The sequence below is a fragment of the Nesoenas mayeri genome, assembly GCF_963082525.1.
Source record: "Nesoenas mayeri genome assembly, chromosome: 28".
NCBI classification, from domain to species: domain Eukaryota; kingdom Metazoa; phylum Chordata; class Aves; order Columbiformes; family Columbidae; genus Nesoenas; species Nesoenas mayeri.
Window position 1 is genome coordinate 2,208,538 of NC_137558.1, and position 25,797 is coordinate 2,234,334.

Consider the following 25,797-nt stretch of genomic DNA (forward strand, 5'->3'; position numbering starts at 1 on the left):
GAAAGATGATACTGTGGCAGATCAGTAGCAAATAAGTGACTTAACTGATGCTTTACTGTAGTTAAATAGCTATGGCCTTACTACTTTGTCGATATCGGCTTAATTGTCTTGAAATGTCCGCTCTTTTTACTGTCTCCCAAGTGAGTGTTCACCTGGGGTAAAATATCTGGTATGTACAGATGATATTTTAAATTTGTAAAATGCGCCATTGTATTACAGACGATGCAACAGAAATGCACTTCGGGGGGAAATTGCTTCTGATATAAGTTCTTTTGTAAATCCTTGATTACTACAGATATGCAATAGAGTTTTTGTTTCTAATTTTGATATTTCCTTCTGAAACATAAGATTGTTGCCATTAATCTGAATGATTTATCATGCTCTTTGTGTGTATATATTACATATAGTCTGAGCTTCCTTTAGGATGGTACATAATTTTGGTTTGTTGTAGTATTTTAGTTGGCTCTTCTCTTAAGTGCCTTTAGCAGGGGCACTTCAAGAGGTTCATTGAGTCTGTTTTTAATGTACAGTTGGGAGGACTTGAAATGGAGTTAAAGCAACTTATTTCTGAAAAAAAAAATCCATCTGCGACCTAACCTGTAACAACGTTAAAATTTTATATTTAAGAACCAGAGGTTTATTTTTATGGAGCTTCAGTTATGGATACAGTTTCCAAAAAAATGCAACTTCAGATGTAAACAGACTGTGCATAAATGGGTTTTGTTTGAATTTTTATAGAATACAAAAGATTCAGATAATATATTGAGCTCATCTTGTTCCTCCCGGATGAATCCAGCTTCCCCTTGGCATTTACGATCTCTCTTCAACATGGTAGGGCTGCAGCGAAGGAGAAAACAGCATCCTATCTGGCTTCTCTACTTGTCTGTTCTGGTATCTTCCTGTTGTCCAAACTGTCCAAAACAAAAAGAAATTTGTGTAAAGTAGGTTCATGCTTTAAATGTTAAAATGATAATACATGTATTTGTATTTGTTTTTGACATTGCCAAGGTGCTATGGGAAATTGAAATAACAGTTAGAAAAATAAAGCTGATTTAAAAGGAAAAAAAACAAACACCACAAAAACTCACCAACAAATCAAACCACCCACGTTCCTACTTGCCCTGTGGCGCTGGTGTGAGGGTGAAGGGGCTGATTCTCCGTTGTCCTGGGCACAAGCACTTCGGTAAATATTAATTGCTCTCCACTGCCCCCGATTTTGGGGGTTTTTCCCCCAATCCTGTCGCTGTGCTGGATGGAATCGGTGGGGCTGGGGGGGGGGGAGCGGCCAGAGCCCCAGCCCTGTCAGAGCCCCAGCCCTGTCAGAGCCCCAGCCCTGTCAGAGCCCCCTCGGCCGCCTCTGAGGAGCCGAGTTTGAGGTAAACTTTGTAAACCAGGACAAACAGAAACTGCTGTTGTGAGTGTGGGGCTCGGTCTGAGGCGGCGTTTGGGGGTGTCCTCCCCTGAATTGGGGGGGATCTCCCCTGGCCGGGGGTCCCTCCCCGCGGTGCCGCCGCCTGAGACACCTGAGGGGAAGCGGCTCGCGCCGCGGGCAGCGCGGGAAGCGGCGGCTCCTCCTGAGGGGAGCGCGGCGGGCTCGGGGTCCTGCGGAGCGGGCTCTGCGCCGCCCGCCCTGTCAGGAGCGCTCCGTACTGCACCGCTGCGGGCGGCGGAGAAGCGGGTCTCGGCGGAGAAGCGGGTCTCGGCGGGAACGGCTCCGCTGTGTGTGCGGGGGAACCGGCGGGGGGTGCGAGGCGAGCGGCGGAGCTGCCGGGCCGGGCCGCGGGGGGGCGCGCGGTGGCGGCGGGGCGGGCGCACCGCCCCGTCACGTGACGGCGGCGCTGCGCTCACCATGGCGGAGGTGGCGGCCGCTCCCGCTGCGCCCGCGATCCGGAGCCCCCGGCGCTGAGCCGGACCCGCGCCGAGCCCGCGGCCGGACCCGTCTGTTCCCCCCCCCCCCTCCCTCCCCTCCGTCCACCATGGCCGAGCCGGTGGCCGCGGGCGTCTCCTCGCTGCCCCGCGAGGTCCGTGAGCAGCTGGCCGAGCTAGAGCTGGAGCTCTCGGAAGGTGAGGAGCGCCGGGCCGCGCCGGGATCCCGCCCGCCCTGCCCTGCCCGCGGGGCGCCGGCCCGGCTGCCACGGCCTCCCGTGGCCCGGGCGGGGGGAAGGCTCCGTGTGAGGGAGCCGAGAGGTGGGGGGGGAGCGAGGTTTGACGGGGCTTTGTGGGAGCGGAGGCCCGGGGCGAGGGTCGGGGTGCGTGAGGGGCCGGGGGGCGCCGGGTGAGGGGTCGGGAGTGGGGGGAGCGTGTGTATGTGTGTGTGAGGGGCCCGGGGACGCGTGTGTGTGTGTGAGGGGCCCGGGAGGCTCCGTGTGCGGGGTCGGGAGTTGGGGGTGCGGATGAGGCTCGGGGGTGCGTGTGTGTCGCGGTGCGGGGGGGCAGGATGAGCCCTGCGGGCCGGGGTCGTGTCGGGGGGAGCGAGTGCGGGGCCCTGGGTGTGTGCGGGGGGTCCCCCTGGGCCGAGGGGACCCTCTGCTGCTCGGACCGCAGCGTTTTCCTTCTTGTGGCCTCTTTTCTGTAGTTTCCCAGTTAAGGATGTGGAGTGGGAGGGAGAAACAGCCGGTAGTGGGGGAGCCGAAGGAACTTGGGACACATAATGAACACATACCGGGTGTTTTTTCCACTTTCTGAATAAGTTCTTTTGCGTAGGCATCACGGGGACAGAGCATGCGCTTTTTTTTGTTTCCTTTTTTGCATGGGTATGTCTTTGTTTCCTAGCGCTTCAAATGCTGTTCTCAGTATAGCTTTGTTGTAAAGTTCCCTTGTGAAGCCAGAGGGCGAGGGACGAAGCCGCAGGTGAAGGTTGCAGAGCAGGTACCTGCATTTTGCATATCTTTCCATTTCCTGCTCCATCAGCGCACACAACTCGGTGCCATCCCCGCTGCCTTCTCAGGAGGGTTTCTGCACGGTTGCAATGATCTTTCTCAGTGTTAATAAAAGCCAAGTTGCAGTAGCATCCTCCTTTACACCATCACTTTGTGCCAGAACATGGAGTGTATTGAGGAGACCTATTGACTGTTTTGAACAGCAGGAATTAATCCACCGCGCTGGGTGCTGTCAGCACCAGTATAAAAAAGGCCATGGTAGTGCTTTCTTAACGCAGCTTGTTTGTAGTTCAACTTCTCGTGTTGGCTGTTTGGGGGTTTTTTGTTGAGTGTTTTTCAGATATACTTTCTGTAAACATTTAACCAAAGTGATAACGCTATCTGGTGTTTGGTTTTGGGTACTCCGTGATAACAAAGAAACGAGGAACATTCTCTTGCATTGCTCAAAATGCAATATGGACATTGTTGTGTTTTGGGGTTTTTTTAAGAATTTACTGAATGTTTGAGGCGTTTGCCTGTGTTTGCTGAAACTTGTTTCTTGTGCTACTGAGCGTCTATTATAGTTTGTAATATACAGTACTGCAAACTTAAAAAATCCCTTTGCTGTGACATTGTGCTAATCTTTAACAAGCTTCTCTAACAGCTTAAACTTCAGTGTTGGAGTGAAGTTTTCCATGTTACATAAGCAAGTATCTGAATATTAAATCCGCTGCCCCTTCGTGGATTTAATACTCCAGTTTTTTCATATGCATGTTATGGATTTGTTTGTGCAAATCAGATTTTCTGTCAGAAAACTGAGTATGGAAACATATTTCATGGTGTCTCGTTGCTGAGATAGCTGAGGTCTGACCTGTAAAGGAGCCGAGTGAGTCATTCAGGTAATGTCATTGTACAGTTCTTGAAAAATACGCCCTAGTTTGAGGCCTAAGCTTAAAGATTTGAGGGCGTATGGGTGCATTGTTCAACTAGATAAAACTATGGACCTTTTATAGGGAACAATATTGAATAGAAGCATTTTATTGCAAATGGCAGTAATGCTGCATGTTTAACTGATTAGTTGTTGCTCAGATAAGAACACTTGATCCTTTTTTTCCCCACCCCCTTCTTGCAGCTTGAGTGTTTGCTATGGAAGTGTTTGTGTTGGGTTTTCTGGGTGAGAACACGTCGCTTTTGGAGCAGGAGCGGATCTGCGTCTGCAGTGGGTTCATACGAGCAGCGTGGGGTCAGGAACTTGATAGAGGATGAGGAGTCCCCGGGCACAGTTTGGAATGGAAGATGATGGACTCAAACGCAGGAGACAGCAGGTTAGGAGCAAAACCACATTGTATGCTGAGCCTCACCGGGAGCTTTACCATGAACCACCACGCTGGAGAGAATCGCTGACAACACGGGGGAAATATAGTATTAAAATCTTATCTGGTGTTATGCTTGTGAAAGATGCGGCGTCAGCAAGTAGGATGCAAAGTGGAACGGGTTTGGTTTAATGGTTGCTTAAAATAGAAATCATAGTTTGCAATGATGAGACTTTGCTGAGGAACAATCTGTGCGGACAGAGCAACAGGACTAATTATCCCTCTGGTGTCCCGGGTGATTCCTCACTGTGGTCAGCAGGGAGGTCACAGTGGTCCCGTTTCTGAGTGCGCTGAAAATGTGGCAGCAAAACGCTGGAATGTGTTTGGGAAGCAGCGCTTGTTTATTAATCAACAGCAATTGCATTTCTTGGGGTGTTTTTTATTGTGTGTCTTTAGTGATTGGTTTGAGTCCAACTCATTATTTCTAAGTGTAGATAAGAAATCAGTTGTCTTGTGTCAATGTGAAGTATGTTATACCCTGTCGCAGAGGCACCCCGAGGTTCGTGTAAGGGACAACAGGGTCCAAAACAACTTGTATTAAACCGGTGAGAAACAGAGTTTTAGCACTGCAAACGGACTTGAATACAGGTTTGGATATCAGTTGAGGAAAATTATTAAGGGGCAGCAACTAATACAACAGGCGGTCCACAGAGTGCATGGATATGGCTTCACCAAAACAATGCCAGAGCCGGCCCTGAGTCCGGAAAGAGTCCACACTGCATGGACACGGTGTGGGGTTATTGTAAAGGGATACACATACTCGTAGTGAGTATGGAAAGTGTACACTCGCGATTCTGCGAGGGGAAATTTATAATACACTCACAATCATGCAAGGACAGATACACGTGCAAATATGCACGGAATATCACACGTGCTTATGTGGAAGCATGGGAGGAAAATACACTCGCGATTCTGCGAGGATTAATTTATACATGTGCTCATATTGAGCACGGAAAGTGTAAATACATGTGCAAATGTGCACGGAAAGTAGATACACTCGCAATCCTGCGAGGGTTAATTTACTCACACACGTGGCACAAGGCAAGCGGAGTCTCCATCCCGGGGGTGTCAGTGGCGCCTGGCGGCAGCGGCTCAGCTCATAACACCAAGAGACCCGCGCAAGGGGCAGAGCCTCGACGAGAATCCCCTGATCAGAGCTGACTGTGGGCATTCCAGAAGCTTCTCTGCACCCCCACCCTGGCTGTGGGTGCCCCTGAAGCCTCCAAACACCCCCACACTGGCCACGGGCGCCCAGCGGCTCCTGGCTCCTCAGGTTCCCTTCTCTTAACAGCCCCGACCGGGGGGTCTGGGGCCAAACAAAAGAAGCTGTTGGCCTCAAGCAGCAGAGAGAGAGGGAGATGTGTCTACTCCTTCCATATCAAAGGAGGGAGGAGGAGAGATAGGGGTTTGCGTTCTGCCACAATCCACCCAGTGACTACAGGTTGCGCTCTGGGCCCACTTGTCTCTCAGGGGGTCGAGCGCTCTCCTAAAGAGCTTATTTGGCTGCTGGTTTTTGTTTGACTACGGTAATTATCTTGTCTGGTGTTTTTAACTGGTAAAGGGACCTTAGTGGAGTGAACTTCAGCTTGTGAGATCCATGAAAGCCTGAGGTAAGGGGGAAACTCCACCTGGCAGGAATGAGGAATTCCCCTGGTAGCAGTTGAGGCCTCGAACATGATTTCAGTTGTTTCTGGGTTACGTGACAGGGTCATCATATCATTGCTCTTGCTTCATGTACGGAAGGAGCTGGTTTCTGTTTGCTTTTCTAGTTAAACATACATTTGGCTGTCTGGTTTGCTGTTTTGCGTGGGTGTTTCTGTGAATGGCTTTGTGCACCTGCGTTCGCTCCTTTTAAAGCCGATTGTCTCTCACTGAAGAACTGTCTGCAGAGCAAAGCTTTGTGTTAGCGCTTTCAGGAGCTGAAGAAATAGCAAGGATGGTGGCATGTGTGGAAAAAGTAGGATCAGCAAAACAGTTGAAACCCAGGCCCGAAGGCCAGCCAAATAGGATAGAACCTTACTGGAAGAAAACATGTTGACTCCAGCAAGTGGGGAGAGTCTTTATTTTGTTTGGCTTGAAAATTTCCTGTGGAATCACGGTATTTTTCTGTTCTTTCAAAAACTGTGCGTTTCAGTTTTCATTCTTTTGATTGCCAGGCGCCTGTCAAAAGTAGGTGAGGATCTTTTTAATAGATTAAGTAGCTGAAGCGCAGGATTCAAATAAATTCGAGTCAAAGGAAGGAAGAGTCGGAGTAAGGACTGGCTGTGTCGATTTTGCTGAGCGGGCAGGAAGATTTCACTTCAGTTTCTTCCCCGCTATTCCGAGGGGAACTGTGGCTGTAGCACGGAAAAGGTGGACGAAAAGTTTATGAACATAAGCAAGTTGGATCTGATTGTCTTAGCAGGACTTACAGGTGGGTTTTGTGCATTTATGCAGCATGTTACCCGCAAGTCTTGTGTTAGGCAAGACTAGTAATGGGAAAGTTTTTACGTTGCGTGTTAATTTACCTGCGGGACCGACAGCTGATGGGTACCAAATCTACTGAGAAATCTGTGTATGGCTTTGCCGTGTGCAGCCAGCAAAGGGACAGTTCTGAGGCAGCGCTCCGAAATGCATTAAAACCCTTTTGCAGCACGTCATAGGGAGCTGCTTACACAAATTCAGAGGTGATTGTGTCTGCCTTATTTGGCTTTACAGAGGTTCCGATAAGAGCCTTCAGTTCAGAGGATATTGTGTTTTCTTGAGCCTTACAACCCAGGAAAAAGTGGTGCAATGTCTGCTGCTCACAGGAAAAGGAAATGCAGCTCAAGTTACCAGCAAGAGAAGCGAAATAACAAATGTATCATCAAACAGAAGGTCCGTAAGATGATGTTAAATTTATACTATGCAGCTGGTCAAAGCAGAATGACTCAAATGGTTAATGGCTTGGAGAGAGTGAGTTAAACGCAAATATTGAAGGAAATACTTTGGCTGCTGCGAGCGGGAGTGGAGTTTACTGTTGGTACCTAATGGAGCCGTGTAAAGGTGGTGAAGAAGAGGAAGGGCTTTGGAGCATCCAGGCTGGGGTAATAAGCAATAACCAGGAGAGTGAAAGCATGTGCATGTTTTTGTGTTGTCCCTCTTGCGCTTAGGAAATGAGGAAGGGGCTCGGGGCTGTTTTTGAAAGCTGCAGCTCTGACCCTTCCCCTTGGGGAGAGGAGGAAATTAGAGGCTTTAAAGTGGCTTCTCTGAAGCGTTGCTGGCGTTAGAACCAGTTCTCCTCAGCTGGGCGGGGGGACATCTGCTAACAATGATTCCTGCTTGGGTTTTTAGCATTCTTCCTACTCTAGTACGGCTCATATTTGCAGTTTCAGCTGGATACTCAGGCTGGAAATGCTAATCAGACCTGTTAACCTGACACATCTGCACTAAAGCCGCATTCGCTGTTCTTCTTGTGGTGTCCTAGATAACTGATCTTCAGTTTTCTATTTTAAATTCTGTAGCATGAAATATTGAGCAGTAAATGTGATGGATGGCGACGTAACTGCATGGAGCCGGATTGCTGGTCCTTGAAATGTGCATCTAACTAGACCATACTTGGAGCTCTGTAGGAAAACGTGAATGTGGAGGTCCCCTCGTGTTCATAGTTCATTGTTGTGGAAAGGGTGATGGGCTCCTTCCTGATTCCCTTTATCTGATTAGTGTTTGTCATGAAGTTTTCTATTCATTGGATTTATCATGTTTATTCAGTGGCAAGTTTCAGAAGCCAAAGAGTGAACTAATGGTGAGCAGTCCCAGAGGCGCAAGCACAAGCTGAATAGTATCCGGTTTTCATTTGTTTCAAATACAATGTTCAGATAATTTCTTACAACGGTTTTCTTTTAAACTGCGTGTCTCAAAGTTATAAAAAGCATTTCCTGACTCTTCCAGCGAGTTGCTCAGCTGCTTTTTGGACCTGGATTAGGAGAGAGAGGAGTTGAAGCATTCCTCTGTTAGTGTTGATCCAACCCAAAATTTTCCTTGGGGTTTATGAAATCAGGGAAGAGTCATCAGGCCAGGATGTCTCATTCTATTAATTAGAATGGAAGACTCTTCAGTTTGCAGCCTGTGTGAGGAAGCAGCGATTTATAGCTAACGGATGCTCTGCAGGCAGCGGCATTCCATCTGCTACACGGCTTTTCCCATTGCGTTTTGATGAAAAGTCTTGGGAAAGGCCTCACACCTGTGTTTCTCATTCTGGATAGTGCTTGCCAGTGCTGGGTTGTTGCTCTTTTGGTTGTTGACTTTTTTTGGAGTAAAACGCCTATTTTTATCAGCTTGCGTTTTTCCAAACTTCAAAGCTGAGAGTTTCTGAAACACTTCTTAGAATAAAGGCAGGAGAGATTATGTTTATACCGGAGATAGTCAATGTAATAGTAACTGAACTTTCCTCGCTGCTTTGTGAGCAAATACCTTTTTATTTAGTGTAACTTAAGCTGATTAAAAGAAAGAATTTTTAAAAAGCTTGCTCGAAGTTTTAGCACCTCTCTGCCAACATAAACCTTTTCTAACTCATGTTGCCTTGAGAAATGCTGACACAAACTAGGTCTTTTTGGGCTTAGAATCCCCCGGGGACTGGAGCCCGCGGAGCCCACAGGGCGTACATACATTAATAATATATTTTGGGAACCCTGCAAGTCGGTGCCGCAGCGACCGGCAGCTGAGCCTCTCGAATCATTCCCCAGCAGCCAGGCAACCTGCTTTCCCCAGCCCGTGTCCCCGGGGAGCGCGGCCAACCGGGGGAATTGTATCTCCGCCTGATAAAATTAGGTCTTCTGTAATCTCTCGCGGAACAGCCGGATGGCTGGCTGCCTTGAAAAACATATGTTTTAATGCAGGAATAATGCATTCCATTGAGGATGGCCGTAGCCGTGGGAGCTGGTTGACTCGGTGGATAAAGCGCTCCCGTTTTGCCTCTGGGATCAGGGCTCATGGCAAACATCAGGTCTAAAGTGCAACCGTGGAAAAGGATTGTTTGGCATGGTTTTCTTGTCTTTTACTCTTAATAGGGATGTTGTTTTTCTGTCTTAGTTCTAAAGGAGTGCAAGAACTAAACCGCCTGATTATTGGAAATAAAGCATAAATTCTAAAGAAGAGGAGTTAGTGCAGGTATTTCTAGGTTGTAGCTCACTTTGCTTTGAGAAAATTTATTTAGGAATAGCAATGTTAGTGTTCCTTTAATACAAGTTTCTAATGATTTCTCTGAGAGGGTGCGGGTGACCTGCTGGGGGAGATTCTGCGTTGTGGCCGCCTCTGCTCACGCAGCTCCCCGCGCCGGCACTGCGGCCACGCGCGGCCCCGCAGCGCAGACAGAGCCGCGTGCTGCGGGGGATCCATCGTCGTGCCGTCCCAGCTGCTCCATTTCATTACAGGAAGCTCAGAATAAGGATTTTCCCACTCATGGTTTTCCGTATGAGCAGTTGCTGTAGGTGCCGCGAGGATGGACTGTGGGTGAGCAGGGGGTGTCGAGCTGTGCTGATGGGAGTGGGAAGGGGTGACTGGGAAAACAAGCTGTTTGTGTGGGACAAACTGTGGGACATCTCAGAAGAGCTCAGCATAAGTGGTGACAGGGCTGTTGGTTGGCAGGATGCAGGTTGAAGTGGGAATGAAGCAGCAGTTGAAGCACAAGACTGAGCGCTGAGAGATTTGGTTTCAGACCCTGTCTCTGCGTGGCTTCGTTACGTAGCTCTGCAGCCGCCGTTCCAGAAAGGGTGGTCGGGTGAGGACGTGTTCAAGAAGGTTTTGTGTTGTCTGCTGTCCCACCTGCACCTTAACACATCAACTCTTCACTTAGAGTGCTGATTAATCTTTGACATGAGGAGTCATTTCAATATGAGCACCTTTTCTGGAAATACTGCGGTTTGCTCGCTGAGAACAGCAGCGAACGCGCGTGTGTCAGTACGGAACTCCTGATAAGGCTGTTTTCTTTGCCTAGTGGTTGCGTCTTCATCATCACCTTTCACTGTAATTACCGGCCCAGCCGTGGAAGCTTTGAGTGCTTCTCTGGAAACAATGATCACATAGATAAGCTGACCAGCCAAAAGAAACCCTGAGGAGGGGCAGGCGGCTTTGAAGTTTTCTGCTTACTCTCTAGAAAGAGGTATGAGCAAAGTTAAACGCTTGGAAAAGGTCACTCTTTGCCTTTCTGTCAAGAAGACGCCATGTGGAGCTCGCCGGGTTCTGCGCTGCAGAGCAGCGGCTGAATTCCTGCTCGCCATGTGTATTTGTCACCCTGGTGAGGACAAGGAGAGTGACTCCGAAAAGCTGGGAAGTGACACGGCACATTCCAGCCCGTGGTTACTCATCAGCGATGGGCGCAGACTCAGGTGATCCGAGCAGGAGATAAAAGGTTCTTGATCCTCAGCAGCTCTGGTAGGGGAATAAACAGATTTGCAGCTATTAACCTATACTGTATTATTTATTTTTTCCTCCCCTTAATTGAATGGAAATGGAAAATGCCTACTGAAGGTGTTCAATTTCTGGCATTAAAGAAAAACAAAAAGGGTTGTCATATGTCCCATGGAGTGGTTCTAGCAAGGTACTGGTGGCTGGCGAAAGTACTGACAAAAACCAAGACTGAAGCTTGTCTTGTGTTACGAAAGGTAGATCTCATGGTAGCAAAGTGCTTGTGTAAATGTTTCTTGAGACTGAGACCTGTGTTTATTCTCAGGGCAGAAACTTTAAGTGATCCCTTGCGGATTAAAACAAAAAAAAAAGAACAATTCTTATTGTAACTGGAATGAAAACCTCCATACCCGCGCGGTTCGGGATTGGAAATGCCGCAGTGAAAAGGGGGAAGTGTTGTCATTGTCCATCGGGAGCCAGGAAGCCGAGATGCACAGAGGTGAGTCGCTCGCTGCACAAACTGGGCACGGACCTGAGACCTTGTGATGCTCAGCCCTCTGCTCTGTAGGCGAGGATACGTTATCACTTGCAAAGGAACAGGCTTTGAAACGTGCAGGGTGATAATTAGTAAATGGATGTCTAGTTGGAGGCCTGTATCCAGTGCAGTGCCTCAGGGGCAGTGCTGGGGCCGGTATTATTCAATATATTCATCAATGATTTGGATGAGGGAACAGAGTGACTGTCAGCAGGTTTGCTGGTGACACCAAGCTGGGAGGAGTGGGTGACACTGGGAGCTGTGCTGCCGTCAGAGACCTGGACAGGCTGGAGAGCTGGGCGGGGAAAATGTAATGAAATAGAACAAGGGCAAGTGTAGAGTCTTGAATGTGGGCAGGAACAACCCCAGGTTCCAGTGTAAATTGGGGAATGAGCTGTTAGAGAGCAGCGTAGGGGAAAGGGAGCTGGGGGTCCTGGGGACAGCAGGGTGAGCATGAGCCAGCACTGGGCCCTTGTGGCCAGGAAGCCAATGGGACCTGGGGTGGGTTAGAAGGGGGTGGTCAGTAGGTCAGAGAGGTTCTCCTGCCCCTCTGCTCTGCCCTGGGGAGACCACACCTGGAATCTTGTGTCCAGCTGTGGCCCCTCAGTTCCAGCAGGACAGGGAACTGCTGCAGAGAGTCCAGCGCAGCCACCAAGATGCTGGAGGGAGTGGAGCATCTCCCGTGTGAGGAAAGGCTGAGGGAGCTGGGGCTCTGGAGCTGGACAAGAGGAGACTGAGGGGGGACTCATTCCTGGGGATCAAGATGGAAAGGGGCAGTGTCAGGAGGATGGAGCCAGGCTCTGCTGGTGACAACCAGTGACAGGACAAGGGGCAATGGGTGCAAACTGGAACACAGGAGGTTCCACTTCAATATGAGCAGAAACTTGTTGGTGGTGAGGGTGGCAGAGCCTGAACAGGCTGCCCAGGGGGTTGTGGAGTCTCCTTCTGTGCAGACATTCCAACCCGCCTAGTTCCTGTGTAACCTCATCTGGGTGTTCCTGCTCTATGGGGGGATTGCACTGGATGAGCTTTCCTTGGCCCTCCAACCCCTGACACTCTGTGACTCTGTGATGTGTGTACAGTGTGCCCAGAGTTTGCAGGTTCCTCTGCAAGTTCAGGTAATCTGAAGTTTAGCTGTGATGCTGATAGTTTTGATTGAGTACATACTGATTTAAACCAGCTGTATTTGTGGAATTTGTCCTCTCGGCTTTAAATTCTTGCGTCCACCTTGAAAATACCCTGAATTTAAGTCCTGTGGTGCAGAAAAAAGTCAATTATTGAGTCCCAAGCAGGGAGAATCATGGATGAAGACAAAGCAAATGAGTCAGATATAAATAATCCTATTATGTCTTGGCTGCAGCCACACCTAGAAACCCTGAACAAACATTGCTCTTCTGCTTAGTTATTCCTGTGTTTGATACACTTTACTTGTTAAGTCCTGTTTTAAAATTGCAGCATGTAAAAATTGTGTAGGGCTGGTCACCACCAGTGTTAAATACCTACATACATTGCTTTAGTGATTCTGACAGAGACACCAATGCCGGTGCTGGAACATAGTTAATTTGCTCTCATAATTCCCCCAAATCAGAAAAAGATCCAATCCTGAAGTTGGTGTTGCCTTGGAAGGCTTTCAAGGCCATTATTTGTTGCACTAGGCCTTTAAAAAAAAAGTCTGTCTGGAACAGCGAACAGGAAGATGTAATTACCCTTTGGCTTCTGTGTATCAAAACGGCGTTCATTGTACAAAGCTTTGGTAAAACGCTTTTAGTAGTATCTGGTTATAGCATGGAAGCCCTAAAGAAAAGCGTTTGGATCTAGCAACATCATACTTGGTGTATTGTGATTGCTGTCGTGTATCTTACTCGGTAATTACTCACCTAATAGCATGTGTCTCTTTCATGGTGGTAAGCTGACTTTTAATAAGTTTGAATGAAGCTGTTTATCAGATGAGACTTAAAGAAAAAAGTGAAGTGAGACCATTCTCCTCCCTCCTCTGATTCTAATTCTTCTGTTGTAGCTCCTGGAAAGGTCATCCTGACGTCTCCTCTAAGTGTGTCACTAATCCCAAGGGGTTTTCACAGAGGTTAGGGTTTGGTTTTTGGTTCTTGTCCAGACATTGACTCTGCATTGTTCTGCTGTCCTTTGGGCTTCGTACGTGGCCTGTGAACTGTGATCCTCCGGCTCCAAAGGGCTGTAGAGACCTGTGTTACGCACACTCGCCCGCAGTGATCCTGGGTTCAGCAGCGCTGCAGCGGGACAGCTCGCGATACTCAACCCGTTCGTTTCCCTGCAATGTGAAGGTGATTTCTGGTGTTGAACCTGCTGGGCAAAGCCAAATAGAAATGAAGGTTCGTGTAGTGGCAGCTCTTCGGGGGCTTATTTCTGGAGGCTCACTCTCATCTGCACTGAGTCTGCAGCAGAGGTGACGCTTCCTTTTCCCCCCCTTTCTAGAGATGTGAATGGATACAGCAAAGCAACAAGGGAGGGGGACACAAGGGAAGGTGGGTGGTGACAAGTTCTCCGTGCCATGCAGGATGCCGCAACGTGGCCTCTTCGCTTAAGAAAACAACTACATCTCACAGTCTCTAGTTTGAAATGACAGAACATCTTCCTGTGAACAGCAAAGCGGCGTTAAAGACGCAGACAAGTTGTCCGGCACTGCAGGCACACTCCTCTGCCAGCAGAGACACAGCTATTTGGGCAGAAGGATAAAAGGAAAGACTTGGCATGGGGAACCGGGGAAGGAGTAAATAGTCTTCTATTAGAATTGAGTTTGGCTTCAGGTTATGCAAGTTCTGGCAGCGATACAGCTTAGAGTGTTCGCTGCTTTCTGTTGCTCTTGCCATGCAAAGTGACAACGTCTCGGTTGTGCTGGTGCATCTGCTCCGGGCTCTGTCTCCAGATCTGGATTGAGGAGCTGACGGGGTTAATAAAATGACCGGTATTGCTGGTGACCATTTGACATCCTGAGAGGGCAGCCCACAGTTCTACTGGTGTCTGAGAAAGGAACCGGTGAGGTGGAGAGACCTGGGAGGTGCAAGAGCTGTTGTTCTTTTTCTGTAATTCTGCTCTCTTCTTGACTCACTAAACCAGTTAATGTTGGAGCTTTGAACATATTGTCTGCTATGTAAGTGTTATGTACTGTTAGATACGTAAATGAGAAAGACTGTGCTGGTTGTTGCAGGGAGTTCCCTCATGGAGGGGAAAAGCTGACTTGGGTTTCCTGCGATATCCTTCACCTCCGATTGTGCAGGGCGCGCATTCAGAGCCGCCCGCGTTATCTATGGATGGAGGAACATATGAAAAGGAAGACGGCAGCTTGCCAATTGCTCAAAGCCTTTGTTAGAGACTAAAGGAAACCTGCGCCCATTTAGGCACTAGTGCAGCCCCGGGGGCTTTCTTGGCCTCGTATGTAAAGAAGATGAAGGCAGCCGCATGGAAATGATCGCACGCTTTTGCATGTCAGTCTACATTAGGTCTTCAGGCCCTGGTTGTTGTGTTCGAATGCTGGGATGTTGAGCTTCGTTTGCAGCATTTTCATCCTGTAGGGCTGTCAGAATAGCGCTCAACCCATCTGTTGAAAGTCAACCATGAGGGAAAGTATCTTGCTTGCAAAACCGGTCTGTTATTGAGCTGCCGGGAGCCCGTACGTGAGTTCACTGTGATCACAAGGAAGGAGATGTCTGCGCTGGTCAGGCTCTGCTGCCTCCGCCACGGCTGGTTTCTCCCTGTGATAAATCCCTCATTCGCAGCCGCCGTGTGCTGAAATACAAAGGAGAGACAACCTCCAGTTGATTTTGAACCGGCGCAACCAAGCAAGTTAGAAATGGGCACACTTTGGCTCTCAAATCTGCGCTTCCTCTGCACAAAACAAAGCTTTGGGAGCCATTTGGAGCTGTTGGGCCAGTCTGATCAGGGTGCTGGGTGCAGTGGATGCAGCGCTGGCTGCTGTCCTCGCGTGCTTGGCTTCAGCACACTGCGTTTCTAAGCTAGGGTTTGGGGTTTTTTTCCTTTTAGAGCTTTTAACATGAAATATTCAGTCGTATCTGTGTGCAGCACAACTGATACAGGTATCAGAGAGCTCGGTGTCGGGCTCTGAGCACATCGTGCATTTATGGCTTCTATGCGTTCCTGTATTTTCACAGCCATTTTCGCTACCTGAGCGTGACTTTGGGGTTGTGGGAGGAACGTTGGTGTGTCTTCCAGCAGAATTAGCGTGGGCTGAAGGACACATCTCTCCGGGGTTTCTTGGATGGAGTCTGAGGTGCCGCAGCCCCCAAGGTGTTTTTAGGGGCGCTCCAGAGTGGCTGTTGCTGAGGAGGCTGGTCCGCATTGTATTTGGTAGGAAGAGCTAAGCTGGGATACCCCAAGGAATGTATTCTATTTCTACAGATTTGTACAGCACTGTCTTACTCTTCTAAATGTCCAGTGCTTAAGAAATGACCCTATTGTACAAGGGCTATTGAAGAGAAGCAGTTGCTTTATTTCCCAAACCTCAGAATTTTTCTGAAGAGACTATTTCGCAGCGTGGCACAAATTTTACTTAGATGGAACATATGGAATCAGCAGACAAGCCTTACCAAACAAATTGGAGGGCAGGAATCCAAACCGATGCCTTCTCCGAGGTTTCGCTCAATTGCAGGCTATTAGGACTTTAATTCTTTAGTTTCTCTTTCTTATCAGAATATCTTGTCCTAAATTATTGCTTTCAACACATCCTTAGCCCTTCCTGTTTCCCCGTAGCCCCCTAATAGTGCAGTACTGTCTGTGGTGCTTCAGGTTGCTGTAGAAAGGCCATTATACTTGTAGTTGAAAGCAAAGCCCGCTATGAATAGAATATTTTATGAAAAACATACAAGCATGTCCCTGTTAACGTTATTACACTAACACACTGATTTCACAAACATTTTAGTGCTCTTTGAAATGGTTCATATCTAGTGGTTATGGCTCCGTTAGGCATAGGAGCAGATGGTTAATATACAAGTGGTTTTCCTATTGTCATCTGTAGCAGAAATGCTGAAATGATGGGGAATGTTAAGCTCTCCTGGACAAGGTGAGGCTGGGGAAGCCGGTGCACAGCGCGGTGGAGGAAGGACACTAATGTCTAGAATGGTGCAGAACAGACTGGACAGGGCTGCTGGATCACGCTGGGGCATGACAGCGGAGAGCACAGATCCAGAACAGATCGTAGGCCAGGGGAGCAGGGCTGCACCAGCCTGATCTTGGGGCGGGCAGAGCACACAGGTCCTGCGGGATTGCCCGGTTAGAGGTGGGAGCTGTGCGGGGCTGGAGCTGCGTGCGGCCCGGCCGTTGGCACCCGGCTGGAACAGGGCCACGGACACGGGTGACCCTGGCGGGTCACACCGCGGAGCTGAGGCAGCGGCTCTGCCGCAGGTTTGCAGCTGCCCCGTGCACCTGCGCGCCGGTCGGGCTCCCCGCACCGCTCTGAACAGGAGTGGTGCGGAATCTGCGACCTCTGCGTACCCACAGACAGCTCCAAGATGAGGTGGATTTAACACCTTTGTCAGGTGTAGCTTTTGTTAAATTTTGTCTTGGGTTTTTTGTTTGGTTTGGGTTTTTTTCTAGACATTCCAGAGTTGTATATTCTTTAATTTTGCTTGTCCGTGCCCGGGGGGAAATCAGGTACCACTTCAGGAGTGCAAAACCAGAGTTCAAAGTCTTACGCTTCTGTTTTAGATGAATAAGTTGGAGGCCTTGTTCTCTTTTGCATAGTGATAAAAACAGGCTCATGCTGTTAGAATTCAGTCCTAATGGGAAATAGAGTAATAAAGATTAGTTTGTTGTTTAAAGTAATTCTGCTTAAACCTTTGTGAGATTGGCTGTTGCGAAGAGAAACTGCACAGTCACCTTTGTGTTGCAGAATGAAAAATCAAAATATGATCTCACTCTCATTAATATTAAGTAACTGATGTCATAATTCAATTAAAAGGTTTTTTAGGAGCTTTTGGCGAGTCATTCCAGGTTGCTATTAAGACCTGATTGATGAAGCATCCTTAAATTGGAGGGAATGGGGCATCGTTCTCTGTTAAGTAACCGGATGATAAGGGAGCATCTCAACAAAATACCTGATTCACAGATCCAATCAACCCAGCCCACACGAGGCAGCAGAGCCAAAGCACAGTTCTGAATTAAAGTGGAATATATTCCCCTAGTGCACTTGTCTGTCCAGGTACCTGGCCTGGAGACGCGTGTCCTGAACACAAACCAAAGCGGGACTTCAAAGGCAGCGATTCTAACGTGTTCTTCACAGTTTTTCTCATCGTACTGAATAGAACTGTAGGGCCGGCGCGGGATTGATAACCTTTTGTCTCTGCTTTTCACCAGCTGGCATTCAAACAATTCACTGTTGTTGCTTGTTTACGGCGAATGCATTTTGCTTTTTCAGGCAGCTGGCGGTTCCCAACCTGCACATCCAGAGCTCGACTTGTTTTCGGGTTTATTCCCAATTCCATCCAGGCAGCACTGTTTGCAAGAAGCCTTTCATCTCTAGCTCTGGGCTACACAGAACCGGAGTGGCAAAGGCGACTTGTGTTTTTCTACTGCCTTCATCATTTTCACAATATTAATATTTAATTTCGGCTTTTTAAAGCTTTTAGCAGATTTGTCGGGCTTTCTTCCCTTTGGTAGTGCATGTGAGGACAGCTTGAGAGAGCATTCTGATTAACTTCCAACATGGAAAGTGCTTTCATTTATTCTCATTTATGACTGAGAGACTTTCAAGAAGCTCATCCTGTTCTGTAAGTAACTTCGCCGTGACCTTAACCAGAAAATACATCCAGCAGTTTTGCCTTTTCTCCAGCTTGAGTCCAACCAAGCAAACACTGTGTCCCACCCCAGTGACACCTTTTCTTGCCCATAAAACCAGTTGGGATTGTCTCTCTCCAGTGGAAAACACGACTGCGAGACCGATGCTGAATCACGGGTGATCTTGCCACGACAAATCCTGCTGTCCCAGCCCTGTGGTGCTTTCACACACGCAGGAGGTTTAGGTAACAAGGATAACAAGGAGTGTTTTCCCTTCATTAGGACTGAAACGTGGTTATTTACACTGCTGTTACGTGCTTAGAAATTTTATATAAATGCTATTTCATATTATCGACCTGGTTTTGTGATAAATTGGATCTTGGAGAGGTTGTTGGTGCAAATACTCCGTGACGTTTTTACCTGTTACGAGACACAAAGTTTCTTCTCTTCCGAATTCAACTGAAGAGCGCACAGATGTGGTGCAGGCAGCTTAACCTTCAGTCCCTGAGCTCATTTGGCCTGAACAACATCTGGCAGCAGTTTGGAGATGGTTGTTTTCTCAGTGCGGCTGCTGGGTGCTGCGCTCGCCGCGGTCTCGCTTGGGCCTGCGCGGGAGCTGATGCTCCGAGCTGTGACCGAGTCCCGCTCGGAGCCTCCTGAAACCTGCGGTTCGTGATTCAGGATGGAAACAACAAAGGGGAAACGCAGTTGCGTCCTGGCCCCCGGCACCGGCCGGTTTTGTTCCCCCGTTGATGTTTGTTTCCGGTTGGCTGGTGTTTGCTGGGTCAGTGGGTCTGTTGTCTAAAAGGATTTGATTACGGCTAACTCTGTCTTTTGATACTGAATTTACCAACAAGAGGGTTTCATTTGCTTGCTGAAAGCTGTGTCATTTCTAGAGGAGCATGTTTGTTTTTCTTCCCTTTTCATTATAAATAAACCACCGTGAGTTTATTTCCACTGTCTCGGGTGTCTCTCGCCTTCCTGGGAACAGAGTGCAGCATCAAAATCAAACAGAACAACTTGGAGAAGGTTGTATTGAGGTGTTTGCTTACCCAACAAAGCCATATTTGCTCAGTGTACCAGGTGCACTGGGTGCTCATGTGTGTCCTGGTGTGGTCGCTTTGCTTTCCAGAAGGGACGTACCTTGTGTGTCAACCCTGTCACTGGCCTGGCCCGAGGACACCGGCTGGAACACGCAGATTTTCAGAGCAATTCGCAGCACTAAAGCAGCTTTACGGAAACGTTGGCCTAGGTAGACCGGGACTAGCGAGGAATTGGGCTGAGATGTTTCCTCAGCCTCTATCTAGACTGTGAGATTGGAGTTGGGTGCAAACAAAGCAGCGATTGTCCGGAGCTTCGTGCCACCCTCGGCTCTTTGCTCTGTTCGCATCCTCCGTTCCCCACTACTGAGAACTTCAGACAAGGTGTTCTGGAGTCATTCGTTGTGATTACTCTGCTGTTACCATCTGCTTTATTTTTCACTCTTGAAAAATTAACAAGAAAGAAATGTTCTCATGTAGAGTTTGACGAGCAAATGTGATCTCGGAGCTTTTTAACGAGGTTGCAGTGACAAGGCTGCAAGCTCTTTTGTTCGTTTCATTTGCACTCTTCTTCTTTTAGCCAAGTTGCTGACTGTGTGCTCTTAAATAATCCTACTGATGTCTCCACACTTCCTTCCCTCTACAAGTACGACATTTGAGAATTCAGTTTATTTAAATTGGAAAAGGAGCTATCGCACCCTTAGAGAGGCCACAGTAAGGAAATTCCCCGTGAGCAGTAGTTGTGGCTTTGCAGACAGCTTGTTGAATCAGACCTTTTTTTACCTTTAAGCCTGTTTGTTTAGGTTCAAGGTCCACTGGTGTCGGTGTAGAAAGGATACTTGTCCTCACAGTTCTGTGGAAATGTATGAAGATGGTGCCGACATACTGATACGAGGCAAAAAAAATCCACGTGTTAGGATCTTGTCACTTTGGAACATCCCCCTTCTAACCCCCCCCAGGTCCCATTGGCTTCCTGGCCACAAGGGCCCAGTGCTGGCTCATGGTCACCCTGCTGTCCCCAGGACCCCCAGCTCCCTTTCCCCTACGCTGCTCTCTAACAGCTCATTCCCCAACTTACACTGGAACCCAGGGTTGTTCCTGCCCGGATTCAAGACTCTACACTTGCCCTTCTATATTCAATTACATTTCTCCCCGCCCAGCTCTCCAGCCTGTCCAGGTCTCTGATGGCAGCACAGCTCCCAGTGTCACCCACTCCTCCCTGCTTGGTGTCACCAGCAAACCTGCTGACAGTTATTCTATTCCCTCGTCCAAATCATTGATGAATATATTGAATAATCCCGGCCCCAGCACTGCCCCTGAGGCACTGCACTGGATCCAGGCCTCAGCTGGACTCTGCCCATTGACCACGACTCTCTGGCTTCTTCCCTTCAGCCAGTTCACAGTCACCTCACTCCCCGCTCATCCAGCCACACTCCCTCAGTTCAGCTGTGAGGATGCTGTGGAGACGGTGTCAATGCCTCACTCCAGTCAAGGGAGATCACGTCCACCACTCTGCCATCATCCATCCATCTTGTTATGTCCTCAGAAAAGTCAATGAGGTTGGTCAAGCACGACTTCCCCTTGGTGAAGCCATGTTGACTGCCCCTAATGACCCTCTTATCCCTGATATGCCTTGAGATGGCACCAAGGAGAAGTCGTTCCACCAGTTTCCCAGGATGGAGGTGAGGCTGACCGGTCTATGGTTCCCCAGGTCCAACTTCTTGCCCTTTTTGAGGACCACAGTGACATTTGCTTTCCTCCAGTCCTCAGGCACCTCTCCTGTTTCCCAAGACTTGGCAAAGATGATGGAGAGCGCTCCAGCAACGACCTCAGCCAGCTCCCTCAGCACCCGCGGGTGCATCCCATCCGGACCCATGGATTTATGGGTGTCCATGTTGCCTGACTGCTCCCTAACCCAGTCACACACGGCTTAAAGGCTTTTACATGGGAAGGCTCTTGCCACATCCTGCTCTGCAGCCTCTGAACAAAGCGCTTCTGAAGCAGACGCTGACTTTTTTTAGCGCGCCGAAAGAGCCGCGCACAGAAGCCGTTCCTGGCGTGATCCTTCTTGTAAAGAGCATTGCAGCTGACAGAATAATGGCTTTTCTTGGGCCTGCTGGTGACACGCCAACACGGTTTCCTTAGCAGTGAAATTCCTGCAGAAGCCGTGGTTGCTGATGTCAACACAACTGAAAGCCAAACACTCAGCTCGGGCCTGGATGTGCTGCCATACAGTGCAGTTTTCTTCTGCTCTTTCTTTGTCAATCTGCTTTCCCAAGCTTGTCACCAACTTGGACGCGTTGTTCTCTTCAATCCGGAACAGACAGGAGCCTGTACAGACAGGATCACTCCATGGGGCATCTTCCCATTAACCTGCGCATCGCTCTGGTTTTGTAGCAACGCGTTTAGGCTGGAGGTGGGGTTATTTTAAATTATCATACCGTGTGCAGAGCGCGTTTAAGCTTATTTAACAAAGTGCTTCGGTTCCCAGTAGCCAGACACACAAGAAATGAACAGCAGCACCAGGAGCAGCTTCCGAGCTGCTCATTGAGCCGTTTCCCCACTTTGGTCAGGTACGTTCTGCAGTTTGGTGGGAATCTCCCCAAATCAAATTACTGGCGCGCTAATTCCAGGCTGGGTAAAAGATTAATAACTGTATTGCTTTAACTTTTAAGTAGTGGAATCCTCCTATGGTGACTAATACTGTTTAAGTCTCCTGGAATAATGCTGTCAAATGACTGTGGTTTGCGTTTCGGATTTGGGAAAAACAACGGGGTTCGCTCTATTGAGTAAAATGGGAGCGACATCCTTATGGATAAACACGTGGTACCACCTCTTTGGGAACTCCAGGGTAGGAGGCATGTGGGAAAACATGCGATGGGTATCTCACCTCTTTAGCTTTGAAAAATTCATTCTTACGATTGATTTTTTCATTTGAATTGATTTTATTTTTGTTTGAGGAGCGATCTTTGAAGTGCTAATGGTTTCCGCGAGATATCTGTCTTTGTTTCACCATACATAATCATCGAGCTCATCGCACTGTGATTTGGAAAAGCATTTCCCATCTGGATCGCTGTAATTATTGCGCTACCGTGCGGCGCGACGCGCCGACGAGGTTAGTGCTGCGTTAACACTGTGATTAAAGGAACATCAGAGTCGCGTTTCCTACCTGAACGCTTTGCGTGAGAAGCGCTACGTTTGATTCATAGATAGGGGAATAATTGCTCTAAACTTTTTCTATTCATGCAGCTTATTCAAGAATCTAGAATTGAATTGGGAAAAGTCTCTTCTCCTGTTTTCGGGAGCCGCAGTGCAGAATAAGCACCAGGGCCTGTTTGGTTTCATCGAACACCTCGCGCTGGAAGCTGTGGTGTCGCCGAGGGCTGTGGGAGGGCCGAAAGCTTTGCAAATCTACCTTTAATCAATCCCCGCGTTTGTCAGAGCCCCAGCCCGTCCCTGAACGCTCTTTACTGCCCAAGGGAAAACCTCATTTGGCTTTCTAATTGTAGGTGGCTATCTACGTGCTTCTTCAATATTTTGCAGCATGATGCAGAGTTCTCTTGGGGTGCCTGCATTTTTTTGCTTGTTTTATTTTGATTCCTGAGCTAAAACCAGGCTTAATTTGGCAAATCATATGCCCATGCTGGTGTCCTGTGGAGAAAGCGCGGCCGGTTTAGAACACACAGGGTTTCAGTGTGTGATCCGGTGTGGTTGGACTGGACCAGCAGCTCCCAGGGGAAGGTTATCGGCGCTTGCCGGCCCAATAATTCCCTCTCTACCTGCAGGAAGCCGGTGCTGTACCTGGTGCTGAATAAGGGCTGAATCACAGTCCCTCCTGCATCAAGTTGAGTCATTTCCTGGGAAACCTGGGGCAGAGGGCGGCTGAGCGATGTGCTGGGGATTCAATATACGGGAATTTCTGCTGCTTAGTCAGAAAAGAGAATTATTCCGGGCAGAATCACTTCATCTGGGGTTTCTAAGTGCGTTGTGAGTTGTCTTGCTTTGCTCAGCCAAGCAGTCTGAGCTACTTCATGCGTACGTGTAGGTGACACTGCGGGTTTCTCCTTTAGCCGCCGGGTTCGATGCGGAACCGCTGTTACCAACACCATCGACCGCTCCTGCGTCACGTTCTTCTCATCCACTACTTATTAAAACCATTTCTCTTGAGTAGCTTTTGTAAAATCCTATTTGTGACCAAGCCTTGGGTTTGTGCCTTTTTTAGCACTCAGAAGGGAAATGCATTTTTTCCCTATAACTTGTAGCTATTTAAAATATATATATATATATATATATATATTTTTCCCCCCAGGATGGGGTCATATGTAAGATTTATTGTTTGTATACTGGATTAGGCTGTTTATGTACACGTGCTGATTTTATGGGTAACATGTAACATTTATATGGCTTCACTTTGCAGCGGATCTTGTATAAAGTTGACTTCAGTGGTTGTATTTAGTAGGGTTATCCGCGTTAACAGAATTTAGTGATGTATTTAAAGGTTTTAAAGGGTCATCTTCAAGAGTTTTTGGAACCTTTAAAAACCCATTTTTCCCTATTGTTAAAGCAGACGTTACCCGTGCGTGGACAACGTGGTTTGAGTTCGTATCCCCCGTCCTTGTGTCCCACGTGTGACCTGAAACTCAACGTCTCTCTGGCCTTTTGATTCTTACAGACCAATGAATGGACATCCCAGGGACACCTGGGCAGTGGGGACATCCCTGGGCAATGGGTGACATCGTGGGGCAACAGTGGCATCCCTGGACAAGGGGGGACATTCCAGGGAGCAGGGATGTTGCTGGATGGCAGGGCCATCCTGGGCAACGGGGACATCCCAGAGAGTGGGGACATCCATGGGCAACAGGGACACCCAGGGAGTGGGGACATCCCTGAGCAATAGGTGACATCCCGAGACAGTGGGGGACATCCCTGGGCTCAGTGGGCAATGGGGACAATCCAGGGAGTCAGGACATCTGTGGACAACCAGGACACCTGGGGAGTGGGGACATCCCCGGGTGGTGGGGACATCCCAGGGAGCTGGGACATCCTGGGGCATTCCTGAGTAACGGGTGACATCCCTGGGCAGTGGGTGGCATCCCTGAGTAATGGGTGGCATCCCTGAGTAACGGGTGACATCCCTGTGCAGTGAGTGGCATCCCAGGTCAGTGGGGACATCCCTGGGTTGAAAATTGGCTTCATAGTCATGGGAGCGACATCCTGGGGAAGGAATGAACCCGAGAACATCCGGGTGACGCTGATCTGCAAACCCCACGTGGTCACAAGTGGGAACGTCCCCAAGTCTGCTCAAAGAGAACAATCAACACGAGCGTAGCACAGCTACCAGAGGCTCTTTTACTTACAGTTTACCCTTCCACGCATTTTTTAGCATCCCAGCCTGCAAACTCATTTTGCTGACCCCGGATAGTGCCGCTTTCAGCAGAAATGGTGATGAATTACTGTGTGTGTTTGTGGGTTATTTTTTTGCGAGGAAGGGAGGATCTCCAGCTGAAGTCGACCCGGTGCCACGTCCTTTGCGTTGGTCGCCCCCTGCCCACGCACACCAAGGAAACCCAGCTCTGTCCTGAGCTCACCCAGTGGGATGACGCCTCACATATGGCATCTGAGATTAGTGCCCGTCACATACGGGCCGGGCGGGTGAACCGAGGACAGTGGATCATCCGCAGCTCCGAAACGCTGCTGCAAGGTACAGGAGGTTCTTCAGTCTAGTTTCAGCAGTTGGATTTATTGTTTCAAGGCAAAACAAAAATTAAAAAGGTGTCAGGCACACTGTGACTTGCAGTAAAATGCACCTTAAACGCCACAGCCCCAGAGCTGCGAGTGTTGCAGCCTGTGCACCCCGTAGACACGCAAAATCCGAACCTTGAATGGCATTCTTGCGAAATAACACACGTTGAGATTAAAATAGTTTTAATTCGGTAAAGCAACATTCATAAGCCTTTAGAAAAGATTTTTTGAGGCTGTGGAACAGAGTCCCCACAGTGTTGGAGCCAAGGGGGCTTGTACTGTGTATATAAATTAATCTGTCTGTGAAACTTTTAGTGCTGAAACTGTAGCAGTATAATGCTCGTGCTTAACAAACGGAGCTTTGTCAGACCTGCTGGTTTTTTCAGTAGCTTATTCATATTCTTAATGGGAGCAGAATTGTGCTGTTAAAGGGAAAGTGCGAAGCGCAAACCTGTTGTGTTTGTTTTCCTTAAGGTTTGGGTTTGGTTTGTTGGGAGGCGATATATGGAGCATGGCCTTTATTTCTTTCAAGAAACCAGTTTTTTCTGGCACGCTCTCTGGTTTGCAGCCCTTGGTATTGTCTTCACGGAGGAAACCTGATATACAGCTTCCCCGGGAGGAAGGAGGAGGGAACCTCCGAACCTGCATCATCCTTTGGCCTCAAACAGAAAGAGGCAATTGTCTAAACTTGTCTCTAAACACCATTTTTGCGCTGGAGTTGCAGCCAAGGAGCATTAGGAGTGCGAGAGCGTTGAGCAGCTACAGCCTGTTTGAACACAGCCTTGGAATAAAGGGGTGGTGGTGGCTTTGGGTTGAGGACAGCCCAGCTTTGGGAAAACCATTGGGGACGGGGCCATCTGGAGGTCGCCGGCGCTCCGGGAAGTGGCAGAAAATTGTCATTGCAAAATAAATAAATGAGCAGCGACAGCGTTTGTTAGGAAAGTGCTGAACTAATTGCTTTGCTCTTGGTTTTCTGCCTAGGCTGTGAGGCTGAAGTGCATACCTGGGTTTCTCAAACACACCACCTGCCGCTCCCAAACGCACTCGAGGGACCTTATTTGGAAGTGGCACGTGGCGAAACACCATTGTGGGCTCACAGCTGCACTCGCGGGGCTCAGTAC

General features: G+C 48.7%; 1 protein-coding gene across 1 annotated transcript in view; it reads left to right on the forward strand.

The window, feature by feature from the left end:
• Positions 1 to 1,855: 1,855 nt before the first annotated feature.
• Positions 1,856 to 25,797, forward strand: part of DIP2B (disco interacting protein 2 homolog B) — a 76,121-nt gene continuing 52,179 nt past the window's right edge. The window contains exon 1 of the mRNA XM_080360407.1: positions 1,856 to 2,064. Coding sequence (XP_080216533.1) covers positions 1,977 to 2,064 — 88 coding nt within the window. The 5' untranslated portion in view covers positions 1,856 to 1,976. The remainder of the gene's footprint in view (positions 2,065 to 25,797) is intronic.